Raw genomic sequence first — 27176 nt, forward strand, 5'->3', positions numbered from 1 at the left:
GACCACCGCCTTTCATTTCAACTTGAAAAATCCAATTAATTAGTTGATAGTCAAGAAAATGTACTAGCTCTGGCACCCCAAAAGATCTTTTACATTACTCAAAGGACAAAAGTTTGGTCTTTTGTTACACGCCTGATATAATCCATCAGATTCTCTTGAATACTGTCCCATTTATAGATGGTGTGAATTCCAGGGAATAATGTACATGTTGTGACCATTTCTCTGATCCGGGACTGTGCTTCTGCATAGTAATCTCTAACCTCTATGAACCCTAGATCACTTGTGTTCTTTGAGGCCTTCAGCGCCCTGGCCAATATATGTTATAGTTTCCATGCATGCTCAGTGCTATAGATCCCTCTAGATGCCCTGCATTACCTGCTTTTTGGTACAAACTGGTAGTTCCTTCAATATATGCAGAAGTCTAGGGCCAGCATACATCTTGATTGGGACATTGCTGCCTATGGATGACACACAGGGATTCCTCTGTCTGTCCAAGCCTCCCTTAATAGCTTTCTATAGAGCTAGTATCTTGGCATGATGGAGATCTCCAATTTGTGGAGGTCCGATATCTTTTTCCCTTCCCTCTGGAGGGGTGTGTTGTGTAGTATCATTTTTACTTCAAAGTTCAAGAAATGTAAAATCTGCACTTCAGATTTATCAGTGTTTGCCAACAGCCTCACAGATGTTTCCAGCAGTTTCGGTATAAATGGCGGCATTTCCTGGGTCTTTTACTGAAAGCATCCCATCGTCTGCGAGTAGGATACTCTACCTATTTTAACGCTTTCAATAGAGGGTCCAGGCTCATCCTTATTGGCAACGGATCCATAGACGGGGCAAACAGAAGTGACCACATCAGCTGTGCTTCTCTGTTAAACCCGAAAGGTCAAGAGTATACCTCATTGGCGGCTCCTGAGCCTAAGATGCTTGGTAATGCGCCATGAAAACCTGCCCCACAAACCACACCTTTCTAAGACTACCCTGAGGAAGGAGCAGCTCACGCGTTCGATTACTGTAACATCTAATACTGCCAACACCAAAATGTTTTTATCTTCTGCTTTTGCAACAATGTGTGTTGGCCTGTGCATGGCGTCAAACATTTGCAGACTCTGGAAAAGTTCCCTTTAATCTTCATGTATGAGGGTGAGTAAGAGCAGAGTCAGTCTGCCTGACAAATTTTCCATGTAAAATTTGCATCTGCTTTTAACAGAGCTCTAGGGCTACTTGAGGAGCAGTCCCGTCTGTTCTTACGTTGCTTTGACCAAACTTGTATGTCTGCCTCCGTCATTGTTGGTGTTACTATTCCTCACAAAATGCACTCCCCAAACACCTCCTTTAGCATTCAGGCCAAAGGCTGTGGGAATGTGTTATAATATTCCCTTGTCTATGCATTAGCGCCCGGAGCCTCCAATTTGTTTTAAGTGGTTGTACTAGGGTAACCACGGCCACCTTGACTGGTTTTTTGAACCTTCAGGGTAATTGTTGCATCAGGTTATTTTTTTCGAAAGCTTCTTCTTTTCTCTTTCGGGCCGCTGTGGTGCCGGTGCCTGCAGTGGAACTTCCAGTTGACTGAAAATCTCCATCTTGCCCGTGTATCGAGAGTAGGATGACTGCATGGTTGTGCGTTACTGGATCCTCATTTACGTATCTTGTTTTGCACTACATAATTTATGCAGTCTGAAGTTTGTAACCTTGGTTCTCCAGATATGACTCAATTGGACTAATGCACCAGATTCCATTGATGTCTAAAAAGGAAAGAGGAAGCTTGCCATTTAGACCCTGGTGGCAGCTGCCAGCCGTATTGTACTGTAGCATTCGCATAGGCTTTACTACCAGGCGCAGAAGCACTTTCCCACATGGGTCGGAAGATACACCCTGTAGGGTGTGTGGTTTGAATGGCTTTGTTTTTGTTTTTTGGAGCCTATGTGTGAAGTGTTCTCATGCCAAGTGTGACGACCACGAAGAATGGTTATCATTATTATGGAACTCTGCACCTGGCGATATGATGGGTGAGGGTATGTGAGAGATAGACACTCAGATTTTTATTGTAAAAAGCACTACACCATCCTTGCCAGAGGAGCAGCGGGTGGTGTGCATGTGTACCAAAAAAAGGGGGGTAATCGGCGAAGCCCAGTAACCTAGATTGTCAAAAGGGCAAGAGTACAAATTTGTGACATGAGCAGTTGTCCTTCCCCTTTTTATTTATATATTATTATTATTTTTAAGGTAGTGATACTGCCTACACCTGAGGAAGGAAGTGGGAGAACGAGGAAGGCGGGCAACAGGAGTAAAACTGCACAATATTTAAAAGACAAAGATTCCAGCTACTCCTGCTAGGCTGGTGGAAGCCAACATTCGGAGCAGGGGTTCACGCCTGAAGCCCCTCTCGAGATTCCAGAGGTGTACGAGCACCATTTGGGCAAGTCGTGGTCTGGTCGTGGCTCAACCCCTAACCAGACTGCACATGCAAAGGTGAAAGACCAAGTGCTCGGTCGATTGCTGTCCTGTCCGTGCAAGAGCAAATCAGGCTGCCTCGTGTTACCCTGCAGGCCTCACCCCTCCAGGAGAGCCCAATGCTATCTCCATCTGCCTGGAGGGAAACCCACTGCCTTCTGAATACCTGCCGGTGTGGCTGATCTTCAGAGTACTTTGCTGAGCAAGTGCCATGTTTATATCAGCTGTACAGAAAAGTATTTTTTGTTATACAAAAACAAACTCCCAAAGCATGAGCTGGTTTTTGAAAAACCCAGAAAAAACATTGGCACAGAGTGTTCTCTCTTTCCTTATTTATTTTTGTTGCTGTTTTCTTAGCACAAACTTTACCTGAATGTATTGGAGCATTTTAGAAGAGCATCAGTTACATTACACAAGGTCGCATTTTTTTTTTTTTATGCATGGGATGATTAAGTGATTTGCCCAGAATCCCAGGATGTTGAGCCGATGCAGAGTCGCAAACCTACTTCCCACTTACGAAGTTGCAATCTCTGGCTGTAACGCCACATCAACTCCTAGAGGGCCATTGAGTGATTGCCCTGCCACGTACCCAATAGCAGGGAAATGGAATGACCGTCACCCTGCCTAAACTAGTTGTCGCGACCGTCAAAAGGACTTGATCGCCCTTTGGCGGGGCGACAATCGGATCAGAGCTTTCCAAGATTGGAGCCTGCTAAGACTGTTTATCAGAAACCCTGTGGATACCTCACTTCTAAATGGGGCCGGAGAACCACAAGTTTGACAGGCTGTCTGAAACGCTAATTTATGGTGCTTCACTCTCTCGGCAAAACTCTAAATAACCCAACCAGGATTGAAAAATGAAGCTCCCATGACATGACAACATGTGGTTACCTCATGCATGAACACTCACCGTCATCTGATTGTTGGGTGCACGGGAATGAATTCTGCCATCCATGCCAGGTTTTGCAAGGAGCCCTAAAACTTGACAGGTGATAGTTGCTGTGTCTGAGGGTTGGCACCCGCGCTGCACGGCAGACTGGTATTTGCTGTCATATTTTCAATCAGAACAACAAAATCACTAGTCTTCCAGGCAGAGCCAGGCCTACCACGCTGCTCCGCTCCGCGTCATGTCGCATCCGTAGGCATCTCGGCGTCAAGCGGTTCAGCCTTTGATCTTCATCTTTCCTCCAAGTCCAGTTGACTGTTTCTAGCCACCTGGTCAGTGCCTTGCCCTCTGCACCGTTTCATGTAGAAGGAATGTTTGTAATAGGAATATTCTACTTGTATCGGGCATCCAAGGAAGACAGAATTCATGGCAAGGTTTCAGGTTATCAAGAAGCATTAAGGTGCATACAATTTATTTCAGCAGAATTAAGTTACTAGGTGTTTATCCTGACAGTCTGGGGTGGATCTGGCCTTCCGAGATTGGCACTGCTGGATACCCGTGGATAAGAATATATTTGTAGTCCCATAATATCCCTTGCCACAGAAGTTAATCCTGGCATCAGACCATATTCTTGTCTAAAAGGAACATCATTACATACTGTTAAGAGTTTCCCTAGCAAAAAATCTCTTGGCTTGGAACTTTTGTTAGATGAAGGCAACCTCTTCGTTCTGCACGTATTCCGTAATCAGTATTTCTCATCTGTGTTTTTGCAGTACAAAAGTGACACTATAATCTTTTTCTGACTCATAGCCAGTTTTACAACCCCAATTTCACCCACTCCCTGTAACGACTGCTGCAAGAATGTTGACTCATTAAATCCAGGCATGTTGGCTTTGCCGATGCTTCTATAAATGAGCTTCATATCATACTTCTGTGCTTTCAAGTACTCCATATAACTGGTGTAACTATTACCTAGCCTAATGACCCTCAGTTTACTGTTGTTAGGGATGGAGAGCTAAGTTTGCATTACCATGGCTCAAACTGTTTTAGTTGTGCCTACAGAGTGTTGTGTAGGGGAAATTTCTGGCCGTACAACTCTCCACACAACCCCTGTGTCTGCTCTGACAGTGTTGTTATGTAGCGGCAAGGTATTGTGCCATTCTAAGCTACCTCAGTGGTTTATGTCGGAGTCTTCATAGTGCAATGTTTGTGGCTCTTCTGTTTCTCATCTGTGGTGATCAGATTTAAGTCCAAATTGACCAATGTGGCCTTAGGCTTTTGTTTCACTACTTCCCCATAGTTTAGAGAAAGTGATGCTCTGCTTGTCCTCTGGCTACCATCTTGAATTCAAATTCTCTGTCTTTTCTTGACCCGATGACTCTCTGTGTGAAAGTCCCTTTGTCCCAGTGTCTACCTGTCCTGCTGCTTTCTGATTCTCACAGTTGTTTTTGAGGTTCACTTTACTCAAGGCACCTTTATCGTGAATCTCAAGAGCCCCCATCCACGAGGCCCTCGATCTCAGGTTTCCTGGGGCTGGATAAAAGTAATCTGACAGAAGACCAACAATAACAAGGCAAGCAGCTGAGGGATGATTCAGTGAAGCAAGACAGCCCAACTATTCGACTAGTACGGTATATCCCTAATGTTTGATACAAGTGAGGGGGTAGATGTGGTCTCCGCATGGAGCAAGTGTCCAGTCAACTGGGCAAGGGCTTGCTCTCATATCTGTCAGCAGTGAGGAACAGCTCTTTTGAGTGTGACAACTGAGGGATAGGCCTACAGTCTTTCAAATGATGGGGTAGCCCTGTTGTCTTTGACAAGTGTGAGCTAGCTTTCCTGAATATATTTACTGACTGCAGGATGAGTCAGATGAACGGAGAACAGGGAAAGCTCCGCTGAACAGGAAAAGCTCTGCTGTTTGTGGTAAGTGAGTTTCAGCTGAATACTCATTTCTCTGGTCGGTGGCTCTATCCTTTGCTGTAATGTACACAGGGCCCAGCCCTGGAGGCAGACTTCTGCTTTTGTTAATAAATAGGTTTATCTGCAGTGACTTTTGAGCTTTCCTCTCACCATTCGATACATTTACCCACAGAGCGGAAAAAGAGTGACAGGACAACGAAATAGGGGAGTTCTGTACACTCAGTTTCCTAAATATTCTTGGCTTGCGACGCTACATGGGCACCGGGGTACTAGATAGAGGACCTCACTTTGGTTTTAAGACAGAAACCCTGGCACTGTCCATTCTGAAGACAGCATGGCCCGGACTGCAAGCGCTATAGTCCCGATCCTAGCCTTCTCAGCAGAAAGTGATGAACATGCTCGAACATTTTCATCTGTGGATGCACTTGGACGCAATAAAAGATGCAGGCACAGAAGACTACCTGTTGCACTGCAGGGTCCCTGAAAATAAAAATAAAACAGGTGTCAGTACGTTTGCAAGCTCCAGGCTCTTACACACCCAACCCCCGAAATACATGGTTAATAAAATCAGTTTGGATGGTGCCATGTTTAAACTCCACTAGAAAGTGAAAATGCTTCAGGTTATTTACGATGGTTCATTGTGTTTGAGAAGATCAGGTTAACCAGTTCAGTTGATCATCTTGCGAACTTAATTGTTCTTTCGATAGCACCTTGACTTTCAGAAAACTAAGTCCATTATCACGCGTCTATTGTGGTTCATTATTTGAGGACACGCCTAATAAGATCCTTGGACACCTACAGAGAATTTAAATCATGAACTGATCTGCCTTGGAAGTTCAGAATACGACTGCCAGTTTCCTAGCTTTTATTACTATCAATTCAGGATGTGGCCCATTCTGTACTTTATGACATTTAGAGTTTTGTAGCCCTAAACATGTAAGTTCGCTTGACTTGACAAACAGTGTTCATCTCTCAGATCTAAAGTGCAGATCTAGCTATGAAACACAAATTGCTGTACAGCGTTCAAAAAGGATAGTAAACATCTCAATCCTAGATGCATGAAATTGTGGGTGGGTGTGTAGATGAATCCTCTCTGTGATGTTGCCCAGGAATATGAAGCGAGAGGGCCCCTTATCAGTGACAAATTATGTGATGGAGAGCAAGTGATGGTGCAGAAATAGCAATAAAGAGCAAGAATTGCCTGACCATTGCCTGCCTACTGGCTTTGTGAAAAACATTCAAAGATGTCCATCTTGGCACGTGCATGCATGATCTGCCATCTACGAATGGGTTGGGAGTTCCTTCAAAGATGGTCATGTGTTGGTGGCCATTTTGGAATGGGTTGAAAGCTTATTTACAAACCTAGTGGCCAAAAGCAGTGCACGCAAGGTATGTGCTGCACTATTAGCATGGTGAGGGCGTTTTGATATGTGTGAAGGAAACATAGTAGAGGATTGCTAATTAAATAGATATTGACAGAGAACTTGATCAATTCCAGCCCACTTTGGGAGGATATCTTCTAAACGGCTAGTCTACTGACGTTGTTATATGCTGCCGCTGTGTGTTTCACATAGACCGACGCGGTTATTTATTTCTTTCTGTCTACAGCACGATCGATAGACCTCGTAACTTAGGAGGAATCTACAAGAGATTATATCTTTACACCGTCCACGAACAGAACCCCGTGTGGTCCGGAATTTGTACCACGCTTCGAGTATGTACTTATAATAATAATATAACGTGTTTTGGGCACGGACAGACCACATGTGAATTCCCTCTGATGTGGTTTTGTTTATATTTCTGATTATTATAGACACAAGAAACGAGAAGGAATAGGTATTTGAATACAATTTTGTCACTAAGGGTGCTATCACAGGAGTTTTCACGGTTTTATATGGTTTTAATGGCACTTTGGAAGTGCGCCATTCATGGGCTTTCTACTCGGTCTTGTTCTGCTCATTTGCTCGGTTTTCACTTAACTCACATGACTCCTTCACCCGTATGGCGTGGATCACGACTTCGAACCCATACTATAGGATCGTCTCACTCACATTTATCATTTCCTTTTCTCTCTCCTTCCTTTGGGATCATAGTTCTATTAAACTCACTTGTGGTTTCATTTCTTTGTCTGATTTCCTGTTGGATTTGTAAATGTAAATGTAAATGTAGTTGAGCTTATATAGCGCACAGCTACCCGCTGTGGGTTTCCCGGCGCTTGCTTAGGGAACCCGTCCTGGTATTCCCCTGTGAGATAGCAGGGTATCCACAAGGTGAAAGTCAGGCATCCCGCCGCGAGGGGCCGTTGTGGAGATTAAGCAAGCTATTGCCCAGAGTCGCAGAGTGTGAACCCGTGAGTCGAGGAGGCACCGGGGCGAGAATTATCGAGTCCGTGGAATTTTTTTTTTTTTTAGCCCAAGACCCGCCGAGGCGGGGAATTGAACCCTGGTCCAGGACCAATCTCAGCTTCCGGGTCTGCCGCCTCTAACCCCTGAGCCACACTTCTCCACATGTATGTATTATTGCCTTTTTAATTTCTATGGACATTACAATTATGGTTTTACGTACTAAGTAACCCCTCTTTTGGGAATATATGAAAGACTATATTGATCATCATTGCTGTTTCTTCGCTTGTACAGCCTTGAGAAAGTCGTGGGACCAGCCTTCCCATAACGACGAAACACGTGTTGGCTGTGGAGTTTCTAAGGAACACTTCTATAATAAAGAAAGAAAGAAGATCTGACTCATGTCCTCTGCAATTACTTGTTAGATGTTTATACTTCCGAAATCTAAAATAATGTTGTAAACACTTATTTACGTGTGCTAGGGATTCAAAAGAATTGTTGTTGTTTTTCTTTGTAGAGTTTGTGGTTCCTCTACACCCAGTAGCACCGTCATAGAATAGCGTACAAGACACAAGTGCTAATCGGATGAGGCGCCAGTATACCTATGACCAATACCACATAGTTACCGACTAAATAAAAATATCATAAGCAACAGGAACACTGACATTTAACTAAACACTTTATTCATTATCTTTTGAAGTAGATCTATTGCTAATACGAGCAAACAAGTAATAACTGCACACTCCGTCCCACATTGGCCTGTACCCGAGAGCGCTCAGGGTCCTTGGAAAAGGAGTGTCGAAAGACTGAGGAATGTTTTCAAGGAAATGGCCCCTGCTGTGGTAGTAATCCGGTCTGAATGTCCAGATTATTTTCAATAACATCAAAAGCGAACATCTGAAATCTTTTTTTTTTGTGAGCATCACACACCCTATTGGCGTCATGCTTCATCATCGGGTCTCATCTTGCTCCCTGTAAACCGGGATGGGCTCAACCCTATTGCAGGAAGCCCTTCTGATAATCTCACCAATGGGGAGGGGGGGGGGGCTTGCTGTTTTAAGATAGAAATACCTATTGGGCATGGCAGTTTTCTTTTACTGTTAGGTACGCCTGGTTAATTTTAAAAAATAGGTGGTGTGGGTGTTTTGAAAGGGACATAATGTTCTCATGCCCTGTTCTACGTCAACATGTTTCAGCCCACTTTGAATGACCACAGTTCGGGGCTTTCATCAGGACTGATTTTAGTACCCCTCAGTCTGTAAGTCTCTGTGCCCTGTTATCCCAATCCTACCAGTTTTGTTTCCTACGACAAACCAGCATGTACAACCTAAATCAAAAACAACGTAGTGCAGGCTTACTTACACGTCGTTTGAGCATATATTAATGCCTGTAGTGCAAGAGGAAATGAGCTCGAGAATTGAGAAGTGCATTAGAAATAAAACATACCATACAAGTTCTGGTACACAATAGCACAGGTGCTGGACAGACCAGAAATACTGCATACTTGCATGCAATCTGATGCAAATGTAATGACATACATCAGTACAAACACTCATAGTGAGCATACCGAGTGACTCGCTGCAAACTAATGCAAAACACTGCAAACGTGTAACCCGTCACATGCTTACCCCAGGCAATATTCAGAGATACTCCTTAAAAAAAAACAGGCCTGAGGACACACCATGATAGTCACACTGAATGATAAAATCAGTAGATAAGAAGATTATATCATTTCAATGGGCCAATGGTTTCTTGTTTCACCTTTTAAATAATTTAGCTATTTTACCACTATGTACCCCTCCAATGGTACTGCACCTCATTTGCACTTATCAATACTCTTCTCTGTCCAGCTTGTGATGAATTTGCAGTGCATGCCCGGCCATTCTTATGTTGACTTCCCACTCGCGATCCCTTAGTGCATCACCACGCGAGCGTGTGTCGGCCATACTGCAGAGAATCACAGGGAATGCAGTATTCCCGCCTCGTTTTAGACGGGCACTTGTAATTCACAAACAGTGTCCTAGGGGAGGCACAGATAATTATTGTTTGTATTAGTAATACTATTAGGGAAAAATACTGTCAAGTCATTGATATTCTACTATGTCTAGTGATTGTTCCGTTCTCTCGTGTAGAGAGATTATTATTAGCCGTAATGCATGTAGAGAGTTCACATCGACCGTGTTAATGGAGAATCATAAGGGGTTGTAGTTTTCCACCCCGTGTTAAACAGATGCGTTTAAGTCCTAAACTGTGTCCTGGGGATATCCAGAGGAATGTTCTTTGTGTTAATGCTATTATTTGGGAAAAGTATTGTACTAGGTCATTGATATTAAACACTGTCTAACAATTGTCCCATACACCTTTATATAGAGATTATTAGTATCCCCATTTTGTCAATACTTCTGTTGGAGTCTTATTTCCTTATTGTCTACAATTATAGTGCGTTGTCGTTATGCATCTTGCTCCAGGCACAACTTGTAAATACGATGATTCGTTATTCTTCCGGATAGCTGACCATCTTACAGACTTGAGTTATTATGCTTTACGATAGAGTACACAAGTGGTGATTCAGCCATTGGAATTTTTTGCTATTATAGGATAGACTCAGTTAGCTCATCTTTTAGAGTTCAGAAAGGATGCATCGGGGCTGCTAATAATTTAAAACCATGGCTGCGACAGGTGAATAAGCAGGAGAGGACCATCTTCAGTTAATGGCCCTCACATTGATATCCTGCAAGCAAGCAGCTTTATAGAGAGGCGTTTTGCGAATTCTTCACACTATGAGTCCGGTCTTACAAGAGTGTCTGAAGGTTACTCTATTCGTCAAGTACCACCTTTCCTTTATTTCTGCCCACTTGGGCATCATTGGCACAGAGTTAAAAAACCTTTGTATTGGTCCTGAAGAAAGCCAACTGGCACCTTTTCAGCAGAGCATGCTATGGGACTGAAACATGTTGACTTCTTTATTACGTTGATTTATCCCCCAGTTTTTTAATATAGCTATTTGGGAACAGTAATAAAGGAGCTTTAGTTCACCTAAATGGTATTTTTAACAGGGATTTTCTGTCTCTGTGCCTGTCTATAAGGAATTATTCCCCCCACCACACCCACATGAATCTTGTCCCTTAGTACTGCTTTAGATAAAAGATCCTAAGAGCACCCCTCCTTTGCAGGACTGTAGCCCATGTCGTTGGTCATGAGGAGGAGCCCTATGTGTTGCAAGTCTCCAGGTCGGTGGGTAAGCCTGAATAGAGGGAATCCCTCAGGCAACTAGTGGATTGGTAGTTCAATTTAGTCCAGTTTTAGATCGAGGCCGTCGTGGAAATTAAGGGAGCTATTGCCCAGAGTCGCATGGTGCTGAGCTGAGCTGGAGCCGGGCATTGAACCGTGAGCCCTGTGCTCCGAAGTCAGCTGCCCGGGCCTCTGCGCCACACCTATCCATACCATGACCATACCATCTAAGGATGTCAGCAGTGATTATATCAGTGCATTAAGCAGGGTTCAAGCACTAAAGTAAAAAAGGCTTTTGACATATTGAATCAAAATATTACACGGGTAATACAAAACGGCCATAGCTGCAATCCCAGTGGCACCAAGTAAAAATATGAGTAAGAAATATCTCCAACTAAAATATTTGCTTTAAATATATTTTTAAAATTCAACTGTTTACTTCAAACATTAGTTTATGAGTTCTGAAAAGACACGCATTTTTGTCTTGAATATGTTCTTTTTATTTTTGGTATACATAAAATAATACAACTTAGCAAAAGCTTCTATATTAGAAGGCTGGGCTGCACACAGGAGAGCTACTCACAGGTAGCTGGAGAACTGGTAGCTCATGAGCTACTTCGTGTTAACACCCGCGTCTGGTGCAAGTCCATAGTTCTTGTCGATGATAGCAGTGGCCCTGACCTATGCCCCTGGTTGTCCAGCTGGCCCAAGGACTCATCCCGTAATACTTACTTGCCACTATGCTCTGTACAGAGCAAATAGAGCTACACCACACCTCAGTTTCTCCATTTTGAGTCATCTTATTGGTAGGGAGCAGTGCAAGAGTTCTGGCCTATATAATTCTCTGCCCACCTAATCTCCGGGCAAGATGAAGGTATCTGTCCACACTCCATGGCCAACCTTATCACGACTTGTGGGTGGAAATCAAATAAACCGTGTCACCGCAAGCTATGCCTCTCCACGCATTATTAGAGCTACCCTATAACACTAGACGCTCAAAGTCCTCCTCCTAACTATTAAAATAGATGAAAATGGATGACAAAACCACTGTGCCTGCCCAGGGGGCAATAGCCTAACAAGAAGTTCTGGCTTCTCCAATACTTCCAACCACATGAGGAATAACAGTAAATGTAGTCATTCAGTTGGTCTTCCCTGACTAAATCGCATATAATCTCTGTATCATCATATGAAAATGTATACCAACCTGCTCCTTTATCAGTAATGAGACGGGCATATATCTGTTTGAAAGGCCCTGTGTAACTCTGCTGGCCACTGGAAGACACTGGCGCCATTAATAACGCAATACCAACCACACAGGTTTTCTGTGACTGAAGAGCTCTGCTGCACTGCCTCAACACTGGAGTACTTTAGCTTAGTTCACCCTACAGGTCCCATATAGGCACATGTTATGAGCTCCAACGTCTTACAATGTCAATGATATAATTGATGAACATAATGCAGTGCATCTTGGCAAATTGTACTTGTATGTGGAGCAAGTATTGACAATCTTTAAGAGGGAGGACTGTAGATCAGTTCTTCCAGGCTGGCCTCGCACTTTCATCACTCCTATCATTCAGTTTCTTCTGACATATTCTGATATATAAATATATATATTATCTATATACACTATGTGTGATGTTTTAGATCTTTTATTGTAATCTTTTGATTAATACAATAAACTTTATACTACTAACTAATTAACTCTTCCCTCCTTCTCCACACCAGTTACCTCCTCCTGATGGATATAAGATATCAAAGTAGACTTCATCCTACCACAGCCTGCATTGAAAACTAGTATGAGAACTGTAGAGAACCCTCCCCCTCCTCACCTCTACCACTTACCTGCGGAGCAGATTCTCCGCCATCCGGAGTTGCTGGCAGACCTGGAGGGAGAAAGAAAAAACAGACTATAAGGAGGTGTGGAGACCACACAAAAAAACAAATAATGAGGATGGACTTCTCTTCTTGTGTTTTTGTTTGGGGGGGCATAGCTATGCCTCCAAAAGCCGACCAATGGAAGGACAAGGTGCGCAACAGGAAGATGCTGAGGAGACGAGGACGAGAGAGAAGACCAGCAACATGTCCTGAGGAAGCGCCAGACAGTGAGGAGACTCAGAGTAGGCAAGTAGACTCGGAAACCCGGACAAGCTACATCAACAACCTTGAGGAGCCTCCAGAGATGTGGCTTGAGGAGCGGTGGACGCCGCCGGAGGACACAAATTCACCGGCCACAACTCAGGAGAGTTGTGGCACCATGTTGAGTGACTCAGGATGGGTGGATGTGAAAGCGCTGGAAGCAGAAAGGGCTGGGAGTCAAAAGCATTGAGACACTGTCGTGAGTGTGATAAGACGGGAGGGACTACGCAGCACCTTTTCTTTTAGATGTGATATTCATTGTGCACAGTGTTTCATTTCTCGATTTCACCTTCTTGTATTTAATCGCGGGGTGTGGAGCGTTGTGTATACTATACCTCTCACATAGGGGTTTTGTTCTCTTTGAGAGGCATGCCTACTTCGAGTTGAAGTACATACAGGGGTACCAGAGGAAGAAATGCTCGGGATCTCTGTAGGAGGGATGGGTGGAAAAAGAAGCGGGGAGGCTGTATGTGTTTCTTAATATGGGTGTGTTTTTATTTTCAGGTTAAGTATAGGTTGGTATTTTTTCGGTCAGAATGGTCCCCTGTAACTTCTTCCCTCTTCCTTCTCCTGCCAGATCGTCTATTTCGTCCTGGAGAGAGTCCCTTGGAGGCTCAAAAGCAAGAGAAGAAGAAAGTGGCGGTAAGTATATAGGTTTTTCCCAAAAAAGGGCAAAGATGGACACCTTCACCGCACCCAGGATATAGCGGGGAACCTAAGTATATGAAGAAATAATGACCAAATAAATTTAGTAAAGGTTAGGTCTCTTTCTGATGAGAGGCTTCTATAACTGTACCCTCTTCCTCTTTTTATCTTTGTTTCTGGAGGGAAGAAAAGACCAGGAGATAACGGTTCTGTTCCGGGACTAGAGTGGAGTACCTCTGTCCTCTTATTGTGGGCTTCCAGAGCGTTCAAGTATCTCTCTGTCACCCGTTTCCCAGTGTCACACCCCTTTTCTAGATGTTACTCTTTGAACACCAATGATCCATAGGTATCAGGTCTGGACTAAAATGAAGCTCACAGGTACCTTAAGCTGGTTTGGGCAAAAAAATAAACCCAGTGCGGAGGGAAATCAGAAAAAAAAGAAATAAAACAAAAGAAAGTGCCTGACTTTTCTCCCAGCCTCCCTGTATTCCGAGTCACTTACCGCAACTGCGGCAACTCTCCTGAGTTGGGGCCGCTGGTACACCTCCTCCGTGGGCGACCACCACTCCTCGCACCACTCTTCCGGACTTCCGTCGGGTTTGGCGTCTTCGGTCCTGGATTCGCACAGGTATGTTTCTTCTGCATCCCCCGTGTTCTCCAGCCACTCTCCTGTAGACTTCTCACTTTGGGTGTCTTCTGTGTTCTCCTGGCCCATCCTCCGTCCTCCTTCCCTTTCTCTTCGTGTCTGTTGGTTTCCTTTTCTCGTCCTGCCGGTTGCTGCGATTGGTTCCCCTTTCTCTTGTCACCATGTTTCGCCTGTAAGGAAGAAGGATAGTCCTTCTTTAGTTTTCCAATGTTTGTTCCTTGGTTCTTTCAGGTTCTACGTGAGCTGTTGGATGGAGCCGAAAGAAATGTCGATGAAAGAGATAAGTAGGGGGGTTTTCATTGGATGTCCCTGTCATCCCTTACAATATCTTCCTTTATTCAGGAGATTCATGGTGTACAAGGGGAAAACACTAACAGACCTTTCCTTGCACTAGTCGCCGGGAATTCCCTAACCCTGACCCTTAAAGAGCATAGATGAATCTGCCTTCACAGGTGTTGGTGAAAGGTTAATTGCAAAATACGGAATGCCAATACACTTAGTGCTTTTCTTTCACTGTGGGTACTGGCGGCGTCAGCCTCCTGGAAGAACCTACAGAGAAGAGAAAACCTACATCAATGACATCGGTTCGTGTATTAGAATAACGGTTCAATCTCTGACCCCTTTAACATCACCCCTGGCACAAGGCAAGGATGCCCGCTCTCACCTTTATCATTTAATATAGCAGTGGACCCACTGGTGTATCACCTTCAAGAACGTCACATGCACCGAGGGTTCGTTTGCTTCAGAGCTGCATCTTATCATAATGTTTACCGACGATATACTCTTTTTCATCAGACACTCCTCGATCAATCTAACCCCCATAGTTCAAGAGGTGGTCCGATTTGGTGACCTCTCCGGCCTGTGTATCAACTGGTCGAAATCAAAGCTGCTCCCCCTCCCCGATATCACTAAGCCCCCTGTATGCGATTATCTTTTTAAATGGTCCGCTGACATCACTAAATATTTTGGAGTGGTCTTGCACAGAAACAAAGATCAGGTCATTCGTCTGAATTACGGCCCGCTATAGACAAACTCTACCCAAGTAGATCGCTGGATAAAACTTCCCCTTTCTATGGCTGGCCGTATAGCCATCATAACAAGCATTGGCATAGCCAATAGGTCTCGCTTTTGGGACCTTATAGTTATGCAGCATAATATCCTTGGTGCAACAACATTAACTGTTGCATAGTTAAACACTTATAAGGTCCCGAAGGCGAGACCTATTGGCTATGCCAATGCTTGTTTAATTTCTTCCTATAAGTGAAATACAAGAAATACAGGGTTACTCTCTTTCAAAGTGTATTAGTATTTGAGACACATTAAAATATGGGTTTTAAATGCAACGTATGGAATGACTGAATTTCTCAGAACATAGTAGTATTTGCACTGTATACTTCAATATACTTGAAAGCAAACAAAGATTTGCTTAGCTCCTCAATGTGCATTTGTATGGTCGACCCAGGTGTCAAACACAAGGCACACAGAATAACTTATTTCCTAAGAATGTAGTTGTGGTGACAGTTGTCATCAGAACCACAAGGAGTGTTCGGTATTTACTAAAAATGCACTTGTGAAGTCAACCCACATGTGATCCAGAAGTCACACAGATAAGTATCATACAGATAACGGGTATGTATTTGTGAGAATAGCTTGATTGTGTTTCTTATTGTGAATTCAATAACGTCTGAAAAGCAGCAGTTTAGAGTGCAGGGTGGAAGGTCAACCTTTTAAGAACTAAAGGAATAAAAAGACTAAGATGGTAACGTACGGGACTGGTTGTGCCATTGAAGTAAACCCAGGTGCAACTCCTTCATGGACTTCTTTGTTTCAGTGATGCTACCGTATATGTGTAACCCAACCTGACCCGCACTTAACTTAGGCATCTACTCCATTCTAGTGGAGGAGTGCTTCAGAGAGATCCATGAGGGTTCTTGGCAAAAGTCATACGGTAAAGACGATTATTCGATTCGTTACAGCAATGGAGATGGACCTCAGTGTAATTCTCCATCGCTATAGGTCTCCTCCTGCCTTCTGTAGACACTGTTGGCTATTTAACACGCTTCTAACTCCTCATAATGAAGTGTGTACTACTTGTATAGCTTGTTGTGCAATATTTCTATGTACATTATGATGTCTGAGTCTCGTCGATGGTAACCTTCTTTCTTCTGTACTGTAACTCAGAAAACTTTTGAATAAAGTTTTTTTTAAAATAGTCTTCAAAAATAACATTGGTTCCTATTGGCTACCTAGAAGATCTGTGGGCAAACTCATTCATTCACCTTGGTAAGTGCTTCAGCGCCACACATAGGGGTAGTAATCAGTACATAAATGTTACAATATAACAAACAAAATGATGTGTTACAGTACGTCATACAACACGCCCATATAGCAAGCTTGCGATGCAAATAGTCTCCATACCGTGCACCAGACCGCTTCAGGGTGTAAGGGTTTTCCTTACATCTCGTGCCCAACCTAGGCTACTAGTTATAATTTCTTCTCTACAGCATGTTGAGATCTTTTGCATACCCCCTAACTCCTGGCGTTTCCAGAACCTTAATAAGGACATTTGGGTCTTTACAAAAATGTGACTGCCTCTCCGCCAACACCTCCTCCCAAATCGATGTAACAAGCTTAGGTGTTGATTGGTGAATATTGTCCGTTTAGCGCTTTAAAAGTTAAGTAAGGGGTGTAAGTAGGACAGACGGGATATTTACTAGTGCACGTATTCTCCAGTGCCTAGTAGCATTAAATGTAACATGTGCACAATAGTATATACGCAAAAATAACAATTGATGGACAGAATGCAGAACAATGTCATACATTCACCCCAGTACAGAGATCTGGGCCTAAATCCATCGTTTTTTTGCTCACCATGCCATTCCAGTTTGAACCCAGCCATATGCAAATCAGTCTTGACCCTGTGCCCCATGGGAACAGTCCAGCCCGAACTGCCAAGCCAGGTCCTCCCTGGACTGGAAACAAGCATCCTAGGACCGGTTTCGGGCTTTCAGCCCTCGTCAGCCAGGATAGCTTGATTCCAGTGGCATGGAGAGCAAGGGACTCACGTCTGAGCATACCCTTCCCACTCGGGGTGACAAATGCAAAAATAACAATTGATGGACAGAATGCAGAACAATGTCATACATTCACCCCAGTACAGAGATCTGGGCCTAAATCCATCGTTTTTTTGCTCACCATGCCATTCCAGTTTGAACCCAGCCATATGCAAATCAGTCTTGACCCTGTGCCCCATGGGAACAGTCCAGCCCGAACTGCCAAGCCAGGTCCTCCCTGGACTGGAAACAAGCATCCTAGGACCGGTTTCGGGCTTTCAGCCCTCGTCAGCCAGGATAGCTTGATTCCAGTGGCATGGAGAGCAAGGGACTCACGTCTGAGCATACCCTTCCCACTCGGGGTGACAAATGCAAAAATAACAATTGATGGACAGAATGCAGAACAATGTCATACATTCACCCCAGTACAGAGATCTGGGCCTAAATCCATCGTTTTTTTGCTCACCATGCCATTCCAGTTTGAACCCAGCCATATGCAAATCAGTCTTGACCCTGTGCCCCATGGGAACAGTCCAGCCCGAACTGCCAAGCCAGGTCCTCCCTGGACTGGAAACAAGCATCCTAGGACCGGTTTCGGGCTTTCAGCCCTCGTCAGCCAGGATAGCTTGATTCCAGTGGCATGGAGAGCAAGGGACTCACGTCTGAGCATACCCTTCCCACTCGGGGTGACAAATGCAAAAATAACAATTGATGGACAGAATGCAGAACAATGTCATACATTCACCCCAGTACAGAGATCTGGGCCTAAATCCATCGTTTTTTTGCTCACCATGCCATTCCAGTTTGAACCCAGCCATATGCAAATCAGTCTTGACCCTGTGCCCCATGGGAACAGTCCAGCCCGAACTGCCAAGCCAGGTCCTCCCTGGACTGGAAACAAGCATCCTAGGACCGGTTTCGGGCTTTCAGCCCTCGTCAGCCAGGATAGCTTGATTCCAGTGGCATGGAGAGCAAGGGACTCACGTCTGAGCATACCCTTCCCACTCGGGGTGACAAATGCAACCCGTGGGACCCGTGCTCACTACGCCACTGGAGTCAAGCTATCCTGGCTGATGACGGCTGATAGCCAGAAACCGGTCCTAGGATGCTTGATTCCGGTCCAGGGAAGACATGGCTTGGCAGTTCGGGCTGGACTGTTCCCATGAGGCACAGGGTCAAGACTGATTTGCATATGGCCATGTCTAAACTGGGGTGGTGTAGTGGGCAAAAGAACGATGGATTTTACCCAGATCTCTTGACTGGGGGAGAATGTTTGCATTGTCAGCATTCCGTCCATCAATTGTTTGTTGTAACGCTTTTCGCCCTAAGTGGGATGGGTATTCCCAGACGTGGGACCCGTGCTCACTACGCCACTGGAGTCAAGCTATCCTGGCTGATGACGGCTGATAGCCAGAAACCGGTCCTAGGATGCTTGATTCCGGTCCAGGGAAGACATGGCTTGGCAGTTCGGGCTGGACTGTTCCCATGAGGCACAGGGTCAAGACTGATTTGCATATGGCCATGTCTAAACTGGGGTGGTGTAGTGGGCAAAAGAACGATGGATTTAACCCAGATCTCTTGACTGGGGGAGAATGTTTGCATTGTCAGCATTCCGTCCATCAATTGTTTGTTGTAACGCTTTTCGCCCTAAGTGGGATGGGTATTCCCAGACGTGGGACCCGTGCTCACTACGCCACTGGAGTCAAGCTATCCTGGCTGATGACGGCTGATAGCCAGAAACCGGTCCTAGGATGCTTGATTCCGGTCCAGGGAAGACATGGCTTGGCAGTTCGGGCTGGACTGTTCCCATGAGGCACAGGGTCAAGACTGATTTGCATATGGCCATGTCTAAACTGGGGTGGTGTAGTGGGCAAAAGAACGATGGATTTAACCCAGATCTCTTGACTGGGGGAGAATGTTTGCATTGTCAGCATTCCGTCCATCAATTGTTTGTTGTAACGCTTTTCGCCCTAAGTGGGATGGGTATTCCCAGACGTGGGACCCGTGCTCACTACGCCACTGGAGTCAAGCTATCCTGGCTGATGACGGCTGATAGCCAGAAACCGGTCCTAGGATGCTTGATTCCGGTCCAGGGAAGACATGGCTTGGCAGTTCGGGCTGGACTGTTCCCATGAGGCACAGGGTCAAGACTGATTTGCATATGGCCATGTCTAAACTGGGGTGGTGTAGTGGGCAAAAGAACGATGGATTTAACCCAGATCTCTTGACTGGGGGAGAATGTTTGCATTGTCAGCATTCCGTCCATCAATTGTTTGTTGTAACGCTTTTCGCCCTAAGTGGGATGGGTATTCCCAGACGTGGGACCCGTGCTCACTACGCCACTGGAGTCAAGCTATCCTGGCTGATGACGGCTGATAGCCAGAAACCGGTCCTAGGATGCTTGATTCCGGTCCAGGGAAGACATGGCTTGGCAGTTCGGGCTGGACTGTTCCCATGAGGCACAGGGTCAAGACTGATTTGCATATGGCCATGTCTAAACTGGGGTGGTGTAGTGGGCAAAAGAACGATGGATTTAACCCAGATCTCTTGACTGGGGGAGAATGTTTGCATTGTCAGCATTCCGTCCATCAATTGTTTGTTGTAACGCTTTTCGCCCTAAGTGGGATGGGTATTCCCAGACGTGGGACCCGTGCTCACTACGCCACTGGAGTCAAGCTATCCTGGCTGATGACGGCTGATAGCCAGAAACCGGTCCTAGGATGCTTGATTCCGGTCCAGGGAAGACATGGCTTGGCAGTTCGGGCTGGACTGTTCCCATGAGGCACAGGGTCAAGACTGATTTGCATATGGCCATGTCTAAACTGGGGTGGTGTAGTGGGCAAAAGAACGATGGATTTAACCCAGATCTCTTGACTGGGGGAGAATGTTTGCATTGTCAGCATTCCGTCCATCAATTGTTTGTTGTAACGCTTTTCGCCCTAAGTGGGATGGGTATTCCCAGACGTGGGACCCGTGCTCACTACGCCACTGGAGTCAAGCTATCCTGGCTGATGACGGCTGATAGCCAGAAACCGGTCCTAGGATGCTTGATTCCGGTCCAGGGAAGACATGGCTTGGCAGTTCGGGCTGGACTGTTCCCATGAGGCACAGGGTCAAGACTGATTTGCATATGGCCATGTCTAAACTGGGGTGGTGTAGTGGGCAAAAGAACGATGGATTTAACCCAGATCTCTTGACTGGGGGAGAATGTTTGCATTGTCAGCATTCCGTCCATCAATTGTTTGTTGTAACGCTTTTCGCCCTAAGTGGGATGGGTATTCCCAGACGTGGGACCCGTGCTCACTACGCCACTGGAGTCAAGCTATCCTGGCTGATGACGGCTGATAGCCAGAAACCGGTCCTAGGATGCTTGATTCCGGTCCAGGGAAGACATGGCTTGGCAGTTCGGGCTGGACTGTTCCCATGAGGCACAGGGTCAAGACTGATTTGCATATGGCCATGTCTAAACTGGGGTGGTGTAGTGGGCAAAAGAACGATGGATTTAACCCAGATCTCTTGACTGGGGGAGAATGTTTGCATTGTCAGCATTCCGTCCATCAATTGTTTGTTGTAACGCTTTTCGCCCTAAGTGGGATGGGTATTCCCAGACGTGGGACCCGTGCTCACTACGCCACTGGAGTCAAGCTATCCTGGCTGATGACGGCTGATAGCCAGAAACCGGTCCTAGGATGCTTGATTCCGGTCCAGGGAAGACATGGCTTGGCAGTTCGGGCTGGACTGTTCCCATGAGGCACAGGGTCAAGACTGATTTGCATATGGCCATGTCTAAACTGGGGTGGTGTAGTGGGCAAAAGAACGATGGATTTAACCCAGATCTCTTGACTGGGGGAGAATGTTTGCATTGTCAGCATTCCGTCCATCAATTGTTTGTTGTAACACAATAGTATATACAGCACACGCATCAGTGCCAGCTTCCCTCGCACTGTAAACTTTGAGAGCACAGTTGGCAGCAGGTCAAACTTCCTTAACACAAACACATACGCATTAAGAACAGTTTGTGCAGCAGCGGTGCAATATTCTCGTCAAACGCGGATGATCTGCAACCGAGAAATCCGAACTGCCAGCTTCACTCACACAAAACCGGTTTAGTATGGGCAGCCGCACTGCAAGGTCGGCTAGCGCACAACTGCTGGTAAAGCCCGGGTTACTGCAACTATGCGATTCTGCGACCTCTGTATTTTTTTTGCATGATTGTGAGTTGCCACTTTTGCCACATAACTATTCATCTGCTGCATAATCTACAGATTTTAACAAAGAAATTGTGTTTAGCTCAAATGGATCAAAAGTTACTAAAAATGTGGCAACGTGTTCACATGCAATGGAAGGCCCTTGCAAAGGTTGACTGGTCATCTTTTATTTGCTTAAGTGTGTATTTGGTTGCTAAACTGGTGGTAATGAGGTGAAATCTTTGCCCAGACAGTATGACCATGTGTAAAAATTACTAAAAAAATAAAGCAATACTATTAAGAAAAAAGTGCTGCATTAGGCCGCATAATTGGGTGCTCCCCTGCCACATAATTCTAGTGGCCCTGGGTAAAGCGCAGCAGCAGCAGAAAGCAGAGTGAGGCGCAGATGCAAAAGTGTAAGGGGAGGCAAGGGGACCCATCAATCTAACAGGATGTATAAAGCGCTGCTAATCACCCGCGAGGGTATCCAGGCGCTGAGATCCAGGCTGCGTGGGTGTCATCAGTTGAATGGCCAGGTTTTGAGTCCCCTTCTGAACTCCCGCAGAGAGGGTGAGGCCCAGAGATGGAGGGGGAGGCTGTTCCATGACTTAATGGTGAGTTAGGAGAAGGTGCATCATCCACTGGTGCTTCAGTGGATGTGGGGGGTGTGAGTGAGGGAGAGGGAGGCAGATCGCAGGAGTCTGCAGGGTTGGTGGAAGCTCAGGCGGTGGTTGATGTATGACGGTCCTTGGTTGTGCAGGGCCTTGCAGGCGTGAGTAAGAATCTTGAATTGGCATCTCATTTGGACAGGGAGCCAGTGGAGTTTCTTCAGGTGAGGAGTGATGTGGGTCCGTCTGAGGAGGTTGAGGATAAGTCTGGCTGCTGAGTTCTGATTGGTCTGCGGTCTCTTCAGGTGTGTGGAAATTCCTGCGTATAGAGCGTTGCCGCAGTCCAAGCGGCTGGTGACGGCTGGGAGCCATTTCAACATTTTTCAGAGCTTGCGCAGCATGAAGAAGCAGGTGGGGAGACTGCTTTGGTCTGGTTTTTCATGCTGAGTTTGCTGTCCAAGATAATGCAGAGGTTCCGAGTGTGGTCCGTGGGGGTGGGAGAAGGTCCCAGTTCAACAGGCCACCAGGAGTCATTCTACGGGAAGGTGTTGTTCCCGAAGATCAGTGCTTCAGTCTTGTCCACGTTAAGTTTGAAGCAGTTGTTTTGCATCCATTTGGCCATGTGCCGGTGGAGGTTGGCCCTCGTGGTGGAAGGGTCTTCAGATAGAGAGAGGATGTGCTGGGTGCAGTGCTTAATTTATAAAATATTAGGTGCCAGGGCTCTGACCAGGAGGCTACTGCAGCTTGCACCACCCATCGCCCCTGTCATCGCTGCCGAAACAACTACGAACCCTCTCTCTCGCCTGTAAATGCGACTGTTCAGATTATTCCAGGTCCCCAAAGCTAAAGGAATGGCTGGGGAGGCAGGAATGAGCCATTTTAATGCTAAACAACTGTTATAATGCTCATCTCTAAATTGCTTGAGCAACTCCACCTTGTGGCAGACTGCCTTAAGTGTGGTGTTGACGATTAGGTGCTGGTGCCCAGCACCGGAAACCAATTAAGTACTGGTGCTAAGCACCGGCTCAAATTAAGCACTGGCTGGGTGTCGTCTGCATAGGAGATTATGTTCAGTCTAAACACTGGCTGGGTGTCGCCTGCATAGGAGATTATGTTCAGTCCCAGGTTTCTGACTGTGTTGGCCAGGGGGTGCGTTTCCTAGCTCTTTCTGCCTCCGAGTAGGTGTTTCCAGGAGGAGCGGGAGTAGGCCCGCGCTGCCCAGGTCAAGCAGCTTGTGGAGAGAGACATAATCAACTGGCAATGGAACCACAACAACAGGTTGGACTTGAGGCGCCCACTGAGCTCTGAATGTTGTGGTATTAAACGGTACACACTATGCCACCGGTTAGAAGAGACAGAAAAGGAGGGTGAGGAGAGAGAGGGGGCGGACAGAGAGACAGACGCCAGTGTAGAAGAGAGTTCTAGTGGAGAGGTGGAAAGAGCTACCGAGAGACGGGGGTGGGGGGGCAGCAAAACCTAGGTGCGTAGAGGGGAATCAGGCAGGAGATGAAGGGGAGAGGCCGGGAGGGGGGTGAACCGCAAGACATCCTCTGATGTGCACATGAAAGGACACATATTCGATTTTCAGCCTTGGGGGAGCCCGCTGCTCCTCTGTGGAGGCTCATGGGAGGGGCTGCGCCCCTCTGGGTTGTGTACTGTACAAACCTTTGAAGGGCAGACCCCCCCCCCCCCCCACCCACCCTGTCCCACACTAACAGCAGACAGAATTACCATTGCATTGACAACTGCTGGGTCCTGACGGATGTATCTCACTCATTAATTCGTTCATGTGAAACAATGCGGAAATTATTTTTCATATCATGTGTGGTGCGTCACCACAGACCGGGTGCCCTTGGCATCGCCCAAGACACCTAGCAGGGCATGCTCTGAGCAGGCCTCGAGCACGTGACACACCGCTTCTGCGGTCTGCACACACACCGTGTGCATTAGTTATACACTGCACATTACATATATTGTATGCCAGCCAGGCCTTGCTTTTTTTAATCCAATCTGATCCTTTGTTCCATCAAGGTGAAAAAAGGGACCACAGTTCCCAGAATGCATTAGGTGGTTGAGTGAAAGCAAAAGTCTGGAGTCATCGGAAAACTCATACTACAAACCGAAGTGTTTGTAGGGGCCAATGACAGGTGTTACTACCATACAACATATAGCGGCGCTCACTTTGTCAACCTAACACGGATGAAAGGCATGGTGGACCCACCTCTGATCGGCGCCATGGCCTCGTGGCGCTCTTCAGCTTTTCAGTGTGTGATCCATAGATTGTGGGGTTTCACAGTGGGACTCTCCATGCTGTGGGGGTGGGGGCGGGAAGAGTCTTATGTCTCAGGCCTGATGAGGGTGTCACGGCCTCCCTGTCCTTTGTATACATTCTCGCGGCTATTTCTGGGTGAAATCATGCAATATTTGTTGTGTATTTCACCCTCCGCTCTGCAGGTGTGATATACCACAGCTGTGTATTTCACCCTCCCTCTCTGCAGGTGTGATATACCACAGCTGTGTATTTCAACCCCCCCACGCTGGTGTGATATACCACATCTGTGTATTTCAACCCCCCACGCTGGTGTGATATACCACAGCTGTGTATTTCAACCCCCCCACGCTGGTGTGATATACCACAGCTGTGTATTTCAACCCCCCCACGCTGGTGTGATATACCACAGCTGTGTATTTCAACCCCCCACGCTGGTGTGATATACCACATCTGTGTATTTCAACCCCCCACGCTGGTGTGATATACCACAGCTGTGTATTTCAACCCCCCCACGCTGGTGTGATATACCACAGCTGTGTATTTCAAACCCCCCCCCCCCCCGCTGGTGTGATATACCACAGCTGTGTATTTCAACCCCCCCCCCCCCGCTGGTGTGATATACCACAGCTGTGTATTTCAACCCCCCCACGCTGGTGTGATATACCACAGCTGTGTATTTCAACCCCCCCACGCTGGTGTGATATACCACAGCTGTGTATTTCAACCCCCCACGCTGGTGTGATATACCACAGCTGTGTATTTCACCCTCCCTCTCTGCAGGTGTGATATACCACATCTGTGTATTTCAACCCCCCACGCTGGTGTGATATACCACAGCTGTGTATTTCAACCCCCCCACGCTGGTGTGATATACCACAGCTGTGTATTTCAAACCCCCCCCCCGCTGGTGTGATATACCACAGCTGTGTATTTCAACCCCCCCACGCTGGTGTGATATACCACAGCTGTGTATTTCACCCTCCCTCTCTGCAGGTGTGATATACCACAGCTGTGTATTTCAACCCCCCACGCTGGTGTGATATACCACAGCTGTGTACTTCAACCCCCCCACGCTGGTGTGATATACCACAGCTGTGTATTTCACCCTCCCTCTCTGCAGGTGTGATATACCACAGCTGTGTATTGCAACACCCCACGCTGGTGTGATATACCACAGCTGTGTATTTCACCCTCCCTCTCTGCAGGTGTGATATACCACAGCTGAGTATTTCAACCCCCCACGCGGGTGTGATATACCACAGCTGTGTATTTCACCCTCCCTCTCTGCAGGTGTGATATACAACAGCTGTGTATTTCAAACCCCCCCCCCCCCCGCTGGTGTGATATACCACAGCTGAGTATTTCAACCCCCCACGCGGGTGTGATATACCACAGCTGTGTATTTCACCTTCCCTCTCTGCAGGTGTGATATACCACAGCTGTGTTTTTCACCCTCCCTCTCTGCAGGTGTGATATACCACAGCTGTGTATTTCAACCCCCCCCCCCCCACGCTGGTGTGATATACCACAGCTGAGTATTTCACCCTCTCATTTCCAGGCGTGATATACCACAGCTGTGTGTATTCACCCTCTCCCTCTGCAGGTGTGATATACCACAGCTGTGTATTTCAACCTCCCTTGCAGGTGTGACATAACGCAGTTGTGTATTCCACCCTCCATCTAAGCAAGTGTGATATACCACTGCTGTGTTTATTTCACCCTACCCTCTGCAGATGTGATACATCACAGCTGTCTATTTCAGCCCCCCCCCCTCCTTCAGTTGTGATATAACGCAGTTGTGTAATCCCTCCTCCCTCTAAGCACGTGTGATATACCACTGCTGTGATTATTTCACCCTATCCTTTGCAAGTGTGATATACCACAACTGTATCTTTCACCTTCCTCTCTGCAAGTGTGATAAACCACAGTTGTGCATTTCACCCTCCCCTCTGCAGGTGTGATATACCACAGCTGTGTATTACACCCTCCCCCTCTGCAGGTGTTAAATACCACAGCTGTGTATCCCCCCATACAGGTGTGATATACCACAGCTGAATATTTCACCCTCCCCTCTGCAGGTGTGATATACCACAGCTGTGTATTTCACCCTCCCCTCTGCAGGTGTGATATATACCACAGCTGTATATTAAACCTTCCCCTCTGCGGGTGGGATATACCGCAGCTGTGTATTTCACCCTCCCTCTCTGTAGGACGGACACAGCTTCCCGTATAAAGCCCCCCTGCGGCGCTCACCGGAAGCTGCCCGCGTGCTCTGAATTCTGAAAAAGAATATGTTTTAAAATGTTCCATTTAAATTATTATTTATCGTAAAAATGCAAACTTCTAACCGAAACGTAACCCGCTGAGCCCTCCTGTCCCCGCCGGGAGGGACAGTGCCCGGGATAGCACTCCCGAACTGCTGCCCACACACACACATTTATACGACTGATTTGCACCCGCGCCCAACAACCCCCTAACAAACAACAGCCCTTGGAGGGGGCAGCTGAGAGGTCTCCAGGCAAACACAGGAGGTCACCAGCAGGCACCCTTCAAGAATACGCCAATACCCTCTCCCTCCAGCTTCGCCACCACCCCACCCTCAAACATCACAGAGGGGACCCCGGGGGGCTCTACAGGTGGCGGGGTCTTCCTTTTCTCTTGCAGGATGAGGTATCAAAGCCCCTCTAAAGCCCCCTCCGACGCCCCCCTCCCTCCCGGAAGCCCTCACCTCTGCTCCGAGCCATGCCATGTCTCTCCTGCCACCTCCCCGGGCTCTGGGGCTTTTATGGACCCTGGGGT

General features: G+C 46.6%; 1 protein-coding gene across 1 annotated transcript; it reads right to left on the reverse strand.

Annotated features, from left to right (window-relative positions):
• Positions 1-3775: 3775 nt before the first annotated feature.
• On the reverse strand, positions 3776-27176 carry LOC146772380 (uncharacterized). Its single transcript, XM_085637715.1, has 4 exons — positions 27106-27176; positions 14114-14427; positions 12673-12713; positions 3776-5737 (listed from the first exon to the last, which is right to left on the reverse strand). The coding sequence occupies exons 1-4, from the start codon at positions 27124-27126 to the stop codon at positions 5715-5717; spliced, it is 399 nt and encodes a 132-aa protein (XP_085493841.1). The 5' UTR covers positions 27127-27176; the 3' UTR covers positions 3776-5714.

Source organism: Triturus cristatus, chromosome 12, assembly GCF_964204655.1.
Source record: "Triturus cristatus chromosome 12, aTriCri1.1, whole genome shotgun sequence".
In the NCBI taxonomy this organism is placed as follows: Eukaryota; Metazoa; Chordata; class Amphibia; order Caudata; family Salamandridae; genus Triturus; species Triturus cristatus.

Coding starts and splice junctions, on each gene's coding strand:
- LOC146772380 (XM_085637715.1), bottom strand. CDS start 27,126: ATGGCATGGCTCGGAGCAGAG. Junction 14,428..27,105: donor TGGCATGGCTCGGAGCAGAG/GTGAGGGCTTCC, acceptor TCTTCCTTACAG/GCGAAACATGGTGACAAGAG. Junction 5,738..12,672: donor GCGGAGAATCTGCTCCGCAG/GTAAGTGGTAGA, acceptor TTTTATTTTCAG/GGACCCTGCAGTGCAACAGG.